General features: G+C 38.2%; 1 protein-coding gene and 1 long non-coding RNA gene across 11 annotated transcripts in view; one reads left to right on the top strand and one right to left on the bottom strand.

Moving 5' to 3' along the window:
• LOC120103532 (uncharacterized) overlaps positions 1–10,901 on the top strand; it is a 73,899-nt gene extending 62,998 nt beyond the window's left edge. Inside the window, exon 3 of the long non-coding RNA XR_005505935.2 lies at positions 10,661–10,901. This is a non-coding gene — a long non-coding RNA (uncharacterized LOC120103532). The remainder of the gene's footprint in view (positions 1–10,660) is intronic.
• The window catches only part of Prkd1 (protein kinase D1), a 313,794-nt gene that overhangs the window by 132,766 nt on the left and 165,687 nt on the right, over positions 1–15,341 (bottom strand). For all 10 annotated transcript variants that reach the window (XR_005505595.2, NM_001412095.1, NM_001276715.2 and 7 more), the window contains one exon: positions 12,527–12,665. Coding sequence is in view for 9 of the 10 variants with exons in the window: in NM_001412095.1 (NP_001399024.1) it covers positions 12,527–12,665 (139 nt within the window). In the remaining variant the exon portion in view is untranslated. The remainder of the gene's footprint in view (positions 1–12,526; positions 12,666–15,341) is intronic.

Consider the following 15,341-nt stretch of genomic DNA (forward strand, 5'->3'; position numbering starts at 1 on the left):
CATGACAACAATCAGCACACCACAGGAGGAGACTGAATATGGGAAAAAGAACTCTTTTTCTACTTCTCTATATACCTCAAACTACACTGAAATAAAATAACTTGCTCAAAAATATACTGAGTTTTGACTCTCACACCCTTGCTAAGGTCTTATCAGCTAAGGACAACATGATTTCTAAGCCAGAAAGATTCACTGCACAGTCCCCTTCCTCTGCATGTTAAGTATCTAGGACACCAAAAATAGATTTCAGTCCTTGGAGATGGCAAACCAAGACCTATGCTCAGCACTAAATGTTTCAAAAGCATAAAACCAGCAAAATTAGAGATTTACACATGAGATAATCGTGAGATTGCTGTTGACCTTGAAGGACAGAAAGAATCCAACAGTCTCAATATATAAACATGATCTATTTGTAATAAGAAAAAATATATACTTGTCAATCAAGACTTAGAATTAAATAAACATATTTTATTAAAGTTTTATAGCAATTGCCTGTTTTCTGAAAAGCAAGAATTTGCAGAACAATGCCAATTAATGCTTATAAAAGGAATATTTTAACTTTATAAACTGAAAATCACATATCCCGAAGTTAGACTGCAATAATTAGGAATTCAGAAAGAAATGATTCAGACAACTATGGAACTAGATTCAATTCACACAATGCAATGAAAGAAGTAAATACCAGAGTGTCTGTGCTCCATTCCTTAGTGTTCAGTACCTGTGGCAGGTACAGTGAGAGAACTACACTCATACTGTATCAGAATTTCTCAAATATACTCAGTCCTAAAGGCAGGAAGATTTTATTTTTCGAACTGAGATCCAATTATGAAGTCTACTGATCATGAACAAGTATTTTCAGAGAGACCATCATATTATGGCACATCTGTTAAAACCTGGAGATCAACACCAGTAGAGAATGTGAATTCACCAGGCTTTCTAAGGCTTCTCTTTAAGAATTTCAGCAACCTATAGCAGTGGCGACAGATCAAAGCTCCTCTCAAGACCTCACATGATTGCCTGGTTCTTCTCTCTCCAAGCATGGCAAACTGCCCTCTATTTCCTTGGATCTCCCTTTTACTCCTGGGACCCCAAAATCCTACCTGTATCTACCTTCCATTAATTGTCCCATGGCTTTCTTTACTAACAGATCAAGAACCAATTCAGAAATAGGACCTCAACACCAGAACTACCCTATGCTTTTTAAGAAGCCTATTGTCGCCATTTAATGATTTATTTGTCTCTCATGAGTATACGTCTTCACCTGCATGTGTGTATATGTACCACATGTGCAGATCCTGTGCGAGTCAAAAGAGGGCACTGGATCCACTGAACTGCAGTTAAAGGTGACTATGAGCCACCTTGGGGGTGCAAGAATTGAACTCAGGACCTCTGAGAGAAGGATGAGTGTTCTTGACTGCAGAGCACTCTTACTGGATGGCATCTTTGGAAGGTCCTTTCTCATAATCTCATGGCAGAGCTTTACAGTTTTTAATTTTTTAAACTACATTTTACTTTTATTTAAGACTTTTTAAAATTTATTTAATGTATGTTGAGTACACTGTAGCTGTCCTCAGACACACCAGAAGATGGCATCAGATCCCATTACAGATGGTTGTGAGCCACCATATAGCTGCTGGGAATTGAACTCAGGACCTCTGAAAGAGCAGTCAGTGCTCTTAACCACTGAGCCACCTCTCCAGTCCCTGTATTACTATTTTTTATTTATATTTCATCTTTTCCCTTTTTATCCCTAGAAGTCTACTGAATATATGACTTTAGTTTAGTTGGCTTGTTTTGTTTTGTTTTTTGTCGCTGTTGTTGTTTAATGGGAATCCTGAATGTGTCAACAAGTGGGTATCTGATTTTTGTGCCTTCTCTAGGGCTTTTTTCACTCTGTTGTTTTTTTCCCCTATTTTAATGTATTAATTTTTGTTTTATCTTCTTTTCTTTTCTTTATTTTATTATTATTCAATAGAAACCTGTTTATTTTCTAAGGAGAGACGGGTAAATTCCTATGGGAGGAGGAGTAGAGTGGGACTTGGAGGAATAAAGGAAGGGAAACTGTAAGCAGGAGGGGGAAAGCACTATTTTCAATAAAAGAGAAAATAATAATAACTGCTTTGTCTAAATGAGAAATCTCCAAGCTCTGCACAATAGATGTTCTAGGATTAACAAGTGTTAATGATAAATATCTCAAAAACTCCCGAGCAAAAAATAAAAACTGAGCAAGCTAAGAAAAATGATTAGTAGGAAAGTTTCCTTTTTCTAGAAACTAAAAGAGTGAAATTGTTTCACAACAGAGAAAATAAAATCAGAGCTAGTTCAACTTCTTGTTTTTGTATTAACATGTATGCCGGAAGGGAGAAACCGTTTGTATGTGTAGACAGGGAAAGCCTGAAGTCAGCATTGTGAAGTGTCTATGGATGTGAAGTACTTAGAAAGTGGAGACACACACACATTCTGGTGCAACACTGCTCTTTTCAAATGCATCTTTGTATTTGATTCCCATCCTGGCATAATGAATAGTGTCACTGCTGGTTAAGACTTAAAACAGCTGCATTTCTAATTTTGGAAGATTATGATAGATTTTTATATGGGCTGCATGTTAAAAGCAAGAAAGTGCCATGCCAACCACTGGGAGAGTGCTGGGCAGACTGCGGCATGGCTGGGACACGGAGCACCAATCGCGGAACAGCAAAGACAGGGCATTTGGCAGCATTTCAAATGATGGGCTATCTTTTAGCTCAAGCAAAAATAATTCCCTCCTGTGGAGACTTCAGTCCTGTAGTAGCAAGTCTCACATGCCTCTGCTAACATGGGCAGCTACGATGCTCCCTTTAACAGTGTGTACAACTTTCCTTTCCCCCTCTGGATTCCTCTGTAAAGGGTGTGTGTGGGTGTGTGGGTGGGTGTGTCTGTCTGTCTGTGTGCCTGGCATAGAAAGAGACAGACACACGAATAGAGAAATGATTATGGAAATAAGCATATGTTATAACTTTTCCTAGTACAAGGGAATTATCATTGCATTGGAAGAATTCAAGGAACTTTCAAGTGTCTTTTGAGTTTAAGAAACAATCCATACACATAACACTACAAAATTAAATTGATCAATACTAATCAATGAAAACCATACAAACTAATATCCACCATACTGTTCTAAAATTGTATTCAGTATTCTTGCATGTAAATTCTCCTAGATTCAGATTTATTCCCTGAAAAAGGTATCAGTGATTAAAAACAATAAAAACAATTTTTCTTCAAAATTATAGCCTTTCTTCAGGTATTTTAATGAAAGTTCTAGGATTTAGAAATATAATTAAATTTTGTATTTTTTAACAGATACTGACTGTACCACTGACATCCTATTACAATGCATAACTTGGTAAGCAACCATATATTACCATATATATTCAGGAAGTTTGTAAGACAGCAAGACACAAAGCCATTCAAGAACTGTATAAGTAGTCCTCATATTGTAGCACAATGCAATATACTAGGCTGTATGACTGGGCTGTATTAACGGTATCATAGAAAATGGCCAGGTGAGATAAAGAAACTAAAGAGCTTTCCTACTGCTGCACAGAGAGTAAATAAAGGCATCTGAGTTAAAATCCCTCACTTTGTGTTCAGCCTTTGGTGTTTGGCATGGTATATACTCTCTGTGAAACACAATGAAATAAGAAAAAGAAACTAAGGGATTTGGGAGAAATATTATGTCAAATACATAGAATTAGTCTACAACATTGACTTGTAGCAATAAAAGTATTCTATAGGCTCAGAATTGAGACATCTTAAGAATAGCAGTTCTCATTTTCTTTAAAAAGAGTCATTAGGCCTGGATATGTCATAGAGGGTAATGTCAGAGAATTCCTTCCACAGAGATCAGAAATGTAATGTCTACTATCACCTGCCACACTCCTCTGAAGATACTGCAGGCATATTTGTAGAGTGTGTGTGTGTGTGTGTGTGTGTGTGTGTGTCTGTCTGTCTGTCTGTCTGTCTGTTTGTCTGTCTGTGTCTGTCTGTCTGTCTGTCTGTCTGTGTGTCTACCTGTCTTTGTGTCTGTGTGCTAAGGAAGTGGTTAGGCTGTGGTCTTCACAGGTAAACTGTGCTCCTTCACCTCTTCTACCTTTCAGAACTGGTTTTTCTTGGTGAAAATGACAGCTGTTGGCTATGTGTGTTCTGAAAAGATAAAGGAAAGCCATTATGATCTAGAAATTTAATTTCTACTTCATTTAATTTTAATTGAATACACATAGCTAGATAGAGTTAGTAGTTTTCACTGTGAGAGAGAGGGCTAGTTAGACTGCAAGTCTCTTAGTCAAATTTTGCATCAGAACTTCATATTTTTAAAAAGATAGATGAAATAATAATACAAAATATTTTCACTCTCAAGTTTAAATTGGGATCACAAGAACCCTTCCTGCCTAACACAATAGAAAAGTAAATTTTTACCATGCTCTAACCTAAAATTTAAAAATAACCTTTATTGTCTTTTTACAGAAATAATGCCAGGGAATATCTATTTAGAGAAGAACATAGAAAAGTTTTAGTACCATGGGTAAATTCTGCAACTCACCTTTTTATGTATCTATGACAAGAAAAGATTTTATTTTTAAGTCCCCAAAATTCACTTGAGAGGGATAAATAAGATAGACTAATAAGACTCTTGGGGTTAAGGGACATAGCTCATTTGCACAGCCTGCTCCACATACAGAAGGCATTTTGCCTGTGGTCATATTTAAAAAACACAAAAATAAAGCCCACTATATTTTCTAGAATAATTATAAGTATGCAAAGTCCTCTGAGGCCCTGTTGTGTCAAGGACCTAACATGCTAGGCTTTAAATACACAGACTATGAACCAACAATCTGAGAAGTAAATGTTAAGAATTTCTGACTACACAGTGACCAAAGAATACAAGAAAAATAGCACTGTGTGTGGTTCTCACTGACCTGTACCCTTCCTATTTAGCTGGATGGCAGTAGAACTGTCCTCAATTAGTGCAGTAATGGATGAAAAGGGAGGGAGTGAACCATTATGATTCCTGGCTCACGTCTTTTGCCTGATGTTAAAGACATAAGCCTGAGGCTAGTTATGTGTAAAGAGAGGACCCTGACATATTCTCTGAAAACCATGACATGTACTCTGACCAAGATCTACAGTGATCTGGACTCCAGTGCTGGTACACATGATTCAACTTTTCCTGTAGGTTTTGCCAGCTGACCCTCAGGCAGAGAAATTGTGCTGTTAGATGAAGACCAGAGATCTAGTCTGGAGACCAGGGATGGGAGGTACTGAGAGAAGCATGTAATGGGAGCCAGAACCCCAGAGCATCACCCCCCCATTTCTTCTTGACTTGAAACAGAAGTCTGAGGCCAGCTCTAGGGCCACCATGAATAGAACCAACATGGACACAGGAGCCTATGAGCAAGAGTTCATAAACTGCTGGAGCCCAGCACATTCAGCATCCAGTAATGCACATAGTGATGGCCAAAGCAAAGAGTGTTATCTGGTCTCATGATGGACACATCCACAAGTTCCAAAAGTCATGCTGAAAATGAGGCCACATTTTTCATGAGAGATAATGCAAAATTAACTGCAATGACTTGAAAGCAGGATTGCTTTTCTACAAATACTCTTTTTCTAAAATATAGCCAACTCAATCATAGGTAGAAGACACAGGGCAGATCATCGTAACTGAAAGTGGAACAAAAAACGAATCATTACTCATTCTGGGGTACTTCTACATCAAAATCAGTCACAAAGAAATTTATAGTGAATGCTAAAGCCCAGGTCTTTTACAACCCTAACTAGTCAGTGTTGGATCTGGAAAGGTGCCAGTCATAATCAAATTTGATTTCTGAAAAATGAATAAAACTTCCTCCATATAGTGTGGCATGAGTGGCGAACTGGCCTGCTGCTCTCAAGAGCTCTGTTTCATGTCGTGGATATTTTAGATAGCGACTGAGCCATGCGAAGCAACAGACCATATATCTATGACATGTGTGTACATGACATGATGTCATGAGAATCAATTATTTGCAATTTTTAGAAAGAAATGAGGACACTTCTACAATGAAGTTAGTTTCTCAGGATTATATTTTACACACCATTAAGAGAAAAATAGGATGAATAAATAAGTCATGGTTTTAATTTTGGTCAGGGATGTGAAATTGTAGAAGGCACTGGATAAGCAGTGGCAGTGTTATCCTATTTAATACTGAATATATTTTTTCATTAATTTAGAACTCACTATGTAACTCAGGAAGTCTCCAAATCATGGCAATCCTCCTGCCTCAACCACATGTATGCTGCAACATAGCTGTTTAAGCAAGAGCCTACATAATGGTCTTCATCTGACTGTAGATGAGTCTGAGTCCCTGTATTAAACATTCATTTCTTTCTGAGAGAGAAGAGGACTCTGGTTCTGTAATAAAGATAAGAGAAGTGGATCCCAAAAGTTCATTTCTATGCTTTGTGATAAAACACCATCAGTGCTTCCTGGAAACATGAATTTACCTAACTGGAGAAGTTAATTTTCACACAGGTCGTACAGGATTTCACCTCATTGGTGAAAACTATACGAGGTAAGTAGCATGACCAGGGATAGAGCATTGAGCGTCAGCCTCCAGCACAACCTCAGCTCCTGCATGATGTGGGCAAGTAAAACGGGTACGGCAGAGACTTTCCAATTGCTCTGCTACCCTGAGTCATCATGAAAGCAAGCACTGATGTGATGTAGAATGTTTCAAAGGAATGCTGTCCAGTAGCAAAGATTTTCTTTCTTGTAACGTGTGTGCATAGTGGTATGGCTTTGTTGTTTATGATGCATAGCTGCTGTTCTGGCCTTTGGGGATATGTGATGTATATGTACATGTGCATTCATGGAGCACCAGTGGTCCATGGTGCGTGTCTTCCTCATCATTTCTCATTCCTTGAAATGTGGTTTCAAACCTAACAGTGTGCATCAGGCCTGCCATCCCCAGCTCTGAAGTTACAGATGCAGGGTATCAAGCACAGAATTTTACATGTGTTCTGAGACATCTCATCTCAGCCTCATGCTTATGTGACAAGCATGGGTTAAATGAACCATGTTCTCAGACTCTTGACTCTACATTTTTGTTTCATGCTAAGATTCTTGCCCTGTGTGCAAGAAGGAGGAGGTGCCTTCAACATAAAGCCTAGATGCTCATGTTTAGACCAACCATTCCATGGAAAAGACTTGGAGGAATACAGGACTGTAAAGGCAAGAGCTAATAGGTGGTCAATAGAGGCTAAAACCACCCTGTAATAAAATGAATTTGGTATAGGAATTTGGAAAGTATGGCTTCACAGTTGTACCAAAGTTTTGATGAATCTTTATGAGACCTTTTAAATCTTGCTTAACCTGCCACTCCTCAGTTATCTGATGTGGCTTCTTAGGAATGTCTGCCTAGAACTGGCAAAGAGGAAAGAAGATTACAGCTAGCCCTTATTGTAGCTTTAAGCGAACGATATTCCCGAGTGCTTAATATGACTGCAAGCTTGTTTTATTTCTTGTATCAGCCTATGGAGCAGGGTGTTGCCATTTCACAGATGAGGAAATCATGAATCCCTAAATGACTTGATGAGGATGTGGGTAGCAAAGAATACACAAAGGCATGAGCCCAGATGGTCTGATTCTGAGAACTGCTCAATTAGTGTGCACAGCACGTTATCTTCAGGCAAGGAAAAAATTGAAACAAAACAAAAATCCTGACTCCCAGTCATATGAATGTGTGTGCTATTTTAGTTGCATCTTTAATTCAAAATAGCCAAACCTCACAGGTATTACAGACTGTATCGTTCATAACAGACATGATTGGTACTCCATGTACATGGAATCAGGTCTTCATCATCCAGGAAGAAACTGACTCTTTAGGCAACTACACTGGAGGATAAGGAAGGACACCAGAGGGCAGGGAAAGGAAATGCTGACACTCTCTGGTGGCCGCAGGTCTCCTGTGAGTCCTCTTCAACTTTTGTTCCTCTTACATTTAGGACTTCCAAAAAATTGCTACAACTCTTTAATTTCATGTTTAACATATGGTCCTCTCTGCCTCCATTTCAGCTCCTGTGTCAGTGGCTGAGACCAAGCCAGGAATACCTTCTCACAGGATAGAGACCTGGCTTCATAATGAAGCTGTTGAACATGAAGAACAAATAAATACTCATGGGAGGAAAAAAGCTTTCCATGAAAGTGAAAATAATACACAACCTATTACAAGGATATAAAAAGATAAAGGTGACTTCAAACTGATTGCACATGTGGAAGTCTTAGAGTTCTTGACTATTTCTGATGTGAGCATTTATACAACACATACACAGAAGCATGCACAAGCATGCATGTGCACATGCAAGAATTATTGAGATAATTATTAAAATTTTAAATATTAAAATAAACATACATGCTTTGCTTTGGTGAATTAATCAAGCTTCCACAATAACCCATCATGAAGAACACTGTAAATGACCTTTCAGTTAGATATCATACACTGAAACCTGGATGTGACTTTGATTTGGAAAGATCCATGTGTACTGTTTCCTATTTCAAAACATTGGCTATAAAGTTAATCCATTTCTTAACAGAGAGCAATTGCCTGAGTTGAGAGTGTGGCCTAGAGCAATATAATGTCAAAGTATAGAGCAGCTATGTAAAAGTAACTTTATTCTCCTGTAATAACTGTTTCCAAGGCTTACTACTTCTGTCAACTACCTTGGCTTAGTCCTGGAAGCTTCTAGACCACAGAAAATCTTATTTAGGCTTAGAATATTTCAGCTTCTGAGACTCACTGCTGAATGGGCTCACCCCTTTCTAGCTCTTTCTGACCTCCGCCTGGCTGCTCAACTCAGCTGTTCTGGCTCCAAACTCCTCTGCAAGCTGACTGGTTCAAGCTGGCTTCTCTCTATACCTCTCCTGAACTGCTCTGCTCGACCTGAGACTAACTCTGACAGTATGCTCTAATTTTCTGGTTCCTTTTCAGTCTTAGTACACTTATCCCAGTAAAACTGCCTCCTACATTCTCTGCACTCACTGCCCCTCAAGTAGCTTCCCTTTCCTCCCTCTCCTCCTGAGAATTGAGCATATCCTATTCTGCCAATCTTCCTCTGATCTGTCACTTTCTCTGCCACTCAATTAGATATAACTCTCAAAGACGGGTGCTTCCTCTACAAACTAACTACCTCCATTGCGTGGGATTAAAGGTGTGTACTAAGGGCTGAAGCCCATCACAACTAGAAACGGGTTTTATCAGTAAACAACATAATCCTAGTGTCAACCACATGTGGTCAAATATCCTGCAAGATAGCTAATCATGGTTCTTGGTTTTTTTTTTTTTTTTTTTTTTTTTTTTGGTTTTGTTTTGTTTTCTTAGCCTAACCCAATCTGTCAACTTCAAAGGAATATTTTGCTGGCCAATGGGTCAAAATGTACTGGTTATAGAAGTCATGTGTTTCAAACAGATCGGAAGGTGAAAGCCAATGAAATACCAAGGAGCAGTTTAGTTTGCGACGAATGTGAAGAAATCTGGCAATGGTGAAAGGTCTCAGAAATCACAGAGGCAGGAGAGGTCACTTATGTCAGAAGAAACAAGCGTAAATAAACTGCCTCAAAATTACATTTTTCTCCAGATTTTCTCTTAGTTTTACTAAGATTCTATGTCAGAAAATATTTCTGATGGTAAAACATTAAATATAAAAAATAACATACTTCCGGCAAAGGAGAAGATTAAATGTAATTGTAGGAAGATAAAAAAACAGACAATTTAGGTAAACAAAATTTAACAGGAAAACTATAGACTTCAAGAGAAAGATCAAAAAGCAGGAGGGATTTTTGGTGAAGATGAACTTGAAGAGCAGTTCGCGAAAATGTTGTGAGGCATGGACACCATTCATATCCAACCTGGATCAAGCAAGGGGTAAATGAGCCATGTTCCTTTGTCCCCACGGCCCTCAGTGCCCTAGGAAGTATCATTTGTCTTCCTTAAGTTCTACTGCTACGTAATCTCTTCAATCCTGCCCAGAGACCAGGACTGAGGACAAGGAGTTAGTGCTGCTAATGACGTTCACAGCTCAGTGGAAGACATCTAAACAAAGTTAAAATGTCTACATCTATCTATGCATGTATGTGTATATGAATGCAATACACATATATTCAAAAGTAAAATGGAGAGAAAAGGAAATTAAATCTAGAAGCCCAAGTTTTAAAAGTCTTCATGTATCTGCCACTGGAGAAAATTTCGCATATGATGGCTAAATAAAGCACCAATTCATGAGTATAGCAGGATGGCATTAGGAGTCATTTTATGTTTCGTCACTCAAGCAGTGTTGGGTATGGGTTTCATCATTCCAACTAGACGTTGGCTAGCCACTTCCACAATCCTTATGCCACCAAAGCCCTACCATATTTAGCAGATAGAACAGATTGCATGGAGATCACGGGTTTTATAACTGGACTGGTGTTAATGTTTCTCTTTTGGTGGCCTTCAGAGCACCTTTCTGTACAGAACACAATAGGACGTGGGGTTAAAGGTTCTAAAGAACAAATACAGAAACCCACAGTCAGAATTGAACAGATAAAGAACTTGGAACACAAAGCTCTAAAATGACACATCTCCATCTTCTCTCCCACTTCCCATAGGATTCAGGGAACCCTGTGGAAAGGAGGCTGGAGGACTGTAGCCGGAGGGGATGGAGGACATCAAGAGAACAAGCCTATCTAAATCAACTGAGCAGGACGCTTACAATCTCAGATAGACTGAATCAGCAAGCCCAGCGTCTTCATGGGTGTACACTGCATTCTCAGTGTATATACTGTAGCTTCTAGGTTAGTCCTTTTATGGAACTCCTGAATATTTGAAGATGTGGGTCTCTTGTTCTTATGCCTGCTCTTGGGGTTCTTTTCTGTCTGTTGGTTTGCCTTGTACAACTTCAATGCGATGATTTTGTTTTATCTTATTACATATTTTATTTTATTATATTTTGTTGTTAAAAAAAAGAATAGGAAAAGTTTTAAATCATGCATGTCTGGATATTACTATCCAGAAAATATACTCGAAAAACAGAATACTTTATTTGCAGAACCATCTGGCTGCGAGTTTAATGTGGATTTTAGATACATGCTGCAAACAATTTCTCTGAATAATTTTTTTGTGTGCTAGCTTCTAGGATTCAGGTACAGTAAACCAATTCAGGAAAACCGCAGAAAAGCACCACAAGGAAGCATGTGACTGCTTCAAATTGTAAAAAAGAATAGTCAAAGCATTTACTTATTGTATTAGCAACAGTTCAGATTCATAAACAAGAGAAAACTATTTCTTTTGTTAAATGAAAATTAATTTGTGATAACAAGCTCTCCAATGCGAGTGAAGCAAATAATACAACTTAGTTACATTCATACAAGACATTGAGGATCAGCAGAGACAAAAGAGTGAGAGGAAGCAAGGCATGGCCGACTAAATAAACAGATGCAGATGTGGAGAATGAAGAGTGGGACATCCATGGACAAACACAGATCAGGGAAAGTAGTCCAAGAAATGAAGTCTAGGAATTTGAAGCTACTGGCCTATAGTCAAAGAGACAGAAGGAAACAGAAGTCAGAGAGCCGAGAGGAGCCATGTAATCCCACTCAGTCAGTAGTGAATCTAATGATAAAATGGAACAATAAAAATCTGGACATAGTTATGATCTCTGCCTCAGGTTTCCATCCTCACAAACTGTGCTTTTCATGAAGGCTACATTTTTAATAGTGAATTCACCCATTTTATTTTTCTGCATTGACACTCACAGTACTAACAGCAATAACTTTCAAATTTTAAGACACAAATACATAGTTGGGCAGACAGAAACACAGCTTTCAACAAATGAGTTAACTAGTAGCAGAGTCAGGGTGGGGCCTAATCTACCTCCTCTGCTTTTGGTCTCGGCATTCAATAACAAATCAGGAGTTCTTTCTACTATTTGGTATTGGTTTCTAGATATCTGGAGACCTGATGGGCACCTTCATATTACTAGTGAGATAACTCTTCGCACTATCATCCAACTCATTCAAATTGGTAAACAGAAGAAGAGTCAATGTGGGTGTGAGGATACGTGTGAGCATGGCTGTAATTATGGTGGGAGTGTCTTAGAGTCTGGGAGGAAGCACACAATAGGAATATACAGTAAAAACTTCCTAGGTGTGACAACGGCCAAATTCTCTTCCAGTTTTCATTCTTTCTTGAAATAGCCTCCTTTGTGTAGGCAAGTCTGATCTGGAGTTCACTCTACCTCAAGTTGGCCTTAACTCATGATCCCTCTGTCTCAGCCTGACAGTACTGAGGTTACAGATCAGTCCAGGTCAGGACTTTTTCAAAACAAGTCTGAAAGTTCAGGTAGACAGAGCTAAAAAGCATCTCATGACTATAAAATGGTATGGTATGTATGCTTTGCATTACTCAATAACTTATGCCCAAAAATTCTTCAAAAGCAATTAATTTATCTACAGACATGGAAGTCTGGAACTTACCTGACAGGACCACTTCAATAAGATCGCCCTCCTGAATGTCACTTGCGATTTTTACCAGCTGAAGGATGTTTTCAGAGGCAGGATCGTGACGGAAAAGCAGGATCTTGTCATAGAGTCCATAGAAGCCACATTCAGGGAACTGCAAATGTGAGACAATGGTTCAAATGTCAAAATCTTCTCAAATACTTTGTCTTAGAAGAAAAATAATGAACGGCCAAGTAGGTTTCTAATTCACAAACAAAGAAACAGAAAAAAATTCCTAGAAGTTTCTGTAAAAACGTGATTGAGAGCCATACTATTCAGGCTAGATGGCATGGAGATAAGAATGGTTTTTCTCACCTAAAACAGGAAAGAGCTTATTACAATTCTGTTACACATAACTCGACAACTTGGCAAAGAAACAAGTCAGTGTGCTTTGACACACTCAGGAATAGATGTGACTCAAGGAAGCTAAACACTGTGGGCATGGAAGTAGGATCTAGACATTCTGATCTAGATACTCTGACTCTAGACAGAACTGGGCGAGACAACACACCTCTCCTTTGACTCCCCTCACTGTTTTCCTTGCTTTCCTTCAGGCTGTAACTGCAGGGCTATCTGACACAGTGTAAGGATCTGTCACTCAAACAAATGAGCTGCTGATACACATGGAACTTTGGGATGTGCAGAGTTCTACTGGCACATGGACTGCTCATGGGATTACATTTTCACTGTCAAGCCTTGTTATCTGGTTGGGGGAGTCACAGGACAGAGAAGGAAAAGACTCCCTTTTTTATACTGTAATTGGTGTTGGATCTCATGCCCATGGCAGTGTATGTAACCAAAGACCAGATGCCCATGCCCCAAGTCCCACCACTCTACAACAGGAGGAAGGAAAAGTGGAGAATTGTGGGTTCCAGGCTAGCCTCTGTCACACACTGAGTTCCAGGCCACCCCAGACTTTCTACTTCAATAAATGTCCAGAATCTAATATATTCTGAAGAAAGTGCAGTATATTATGAATCTCACTTTTTCTTATTCATAAAATTAAGAGCTTCATTCATGTGAGCTTTTTTGTATAAATTAAAAATAAACATATTCAGAACATTCTGGGCTTTTAGAAGTCTATGTTGATGACAAGGCTTAAAAACTACTTCTACATATCTCTTAGACTTTCCTAAAATAAATGCAGCAGCTGAAATGATGTCACCACTTCCACTATGCTAATTAAAATGGAAAAAGTAGTTCGCTTTTTAAAAATGTCTTCAATAATATCATCATAGCACTAGAGAACAAAGAGAAAACAGAAATACCACTTTCCTTGGTCTTAAAAAGAGGGGACCACAATTATTGTAAAAAAATCCATTTCCTTGAATAATACATAGTACATAAAATGGACATAAGCACAGAGATCTATCTGTTTTAATGAACATACATGCCCACGCAAACAAAAGCATGATCAAGCCACACAGCACTGCCCTTAGAAGTCTGTTCTTTCCTCTGCCCTCCCATCCATCCACTCTTCATATAATCTAACCATGGGTAGAGAGCCCTCCTCTGACCATAGACAAGGCCCTGTGGTATAGTCTCACTTAATAGAAACTTCACAATATGCTCTAGGTACTTTATTATCTTGTAGCTTCCTTTCATAGTTATGATACCAGGATTCATTCATATACACTGCATGGATAATTTTTATTTGTATTTCATTAAATGGATCTAGCATAATTGTCCATTCACCCACAAAGGAACATCTGTTTTTCCCCCTAATTTGTGACTGTTACAAATAAAAAGTTTACAAACATTTATGTACAAATGTTTTAGTGGGCATATGCTCTTATTTCATGTGGGTAAACACCTAGGAGTCGTACTGCTGGTTCTCAGAATGAGTGTGTGGGGTGTGTGTATCATAGCTCTTTACTAAGCCTGGCAACTAGGGTACAATAACACCTCCTTCGAGCTCCATCCCTTACAAAGTGATCTGGGAAAGTACATATTGTATTAAATTATATTACTTATAACCCATGTAAATTTAAGAATCACCTCATCAATTTTAGCACATACATAAAAATTGTTTTACGGCTTTTCAGTGATTCTACATAGACTTATTTGTGGAGAAATACATTTTCTACATAGGGACATTCAATTTGGGGACAAATATGGCTCTATATTAGGCCTGTTTTAATTTTCTGAATAATATCTTGTAGTTTTAGGTATATTTAGTAAGATTATCTCTTAATATTTAATATTTTATAACATAAATAGTAAAAGTACAAAAATATATATTTCAGTTTAAACTTGAAGTATAATTCTTAAAAGTATTGAAAAATAAATAACATAAACATAGGATACATATACATGTATATTTGTATATATTTATATATATAGAGAGAGAGAGAATGCTTATCCACATGCTATATGTATCTACAGATTTATAGATGATAGATGCCATATAGATAAATAGACTTATAAAGAGACAGATAAATCAATAGAGACAGGTAAGAAAGACTGATACTACTCAAACCACATTCATAACCTGCACCAGGACCCCCATTCTAAAATATGCTCATGACTAGGGAAAGAAGGCATGACTTAAGCAGAGACCATGGAGGAATGTTCATTACTGACTTGGTACTTGCTAGCTTTATCTGATTTACTTATAAAACCCACAGCTTACTATCTGCCTGGGGCAGTACCACTCCCCTCCCCTGGTGAACTGGGACCTGCCATAGCAATCATTAATTAAAAAATACACTGTGGATTTGCCTACAGGAAATCTGATGGAGATATTTCCTCAACTGAGTTTCCTCTTCCCAGATAACTCCAAATCATCTCA

The sequence above is a fragment of the Rattus norvegicus genome, chromosome 6, assembly GCF_036323735.1.
Source record: "Rattus norvegicus strain BN/NHsdMcwi chromosome 6, GRCr8, whole genome shotgun sequence".
Taxonomy (NCBI): Eukaryota; Metazoa; Chordata; class Mammalia; order Rodentia; family Muridae; genus Rattus; species Rattus norvegicus.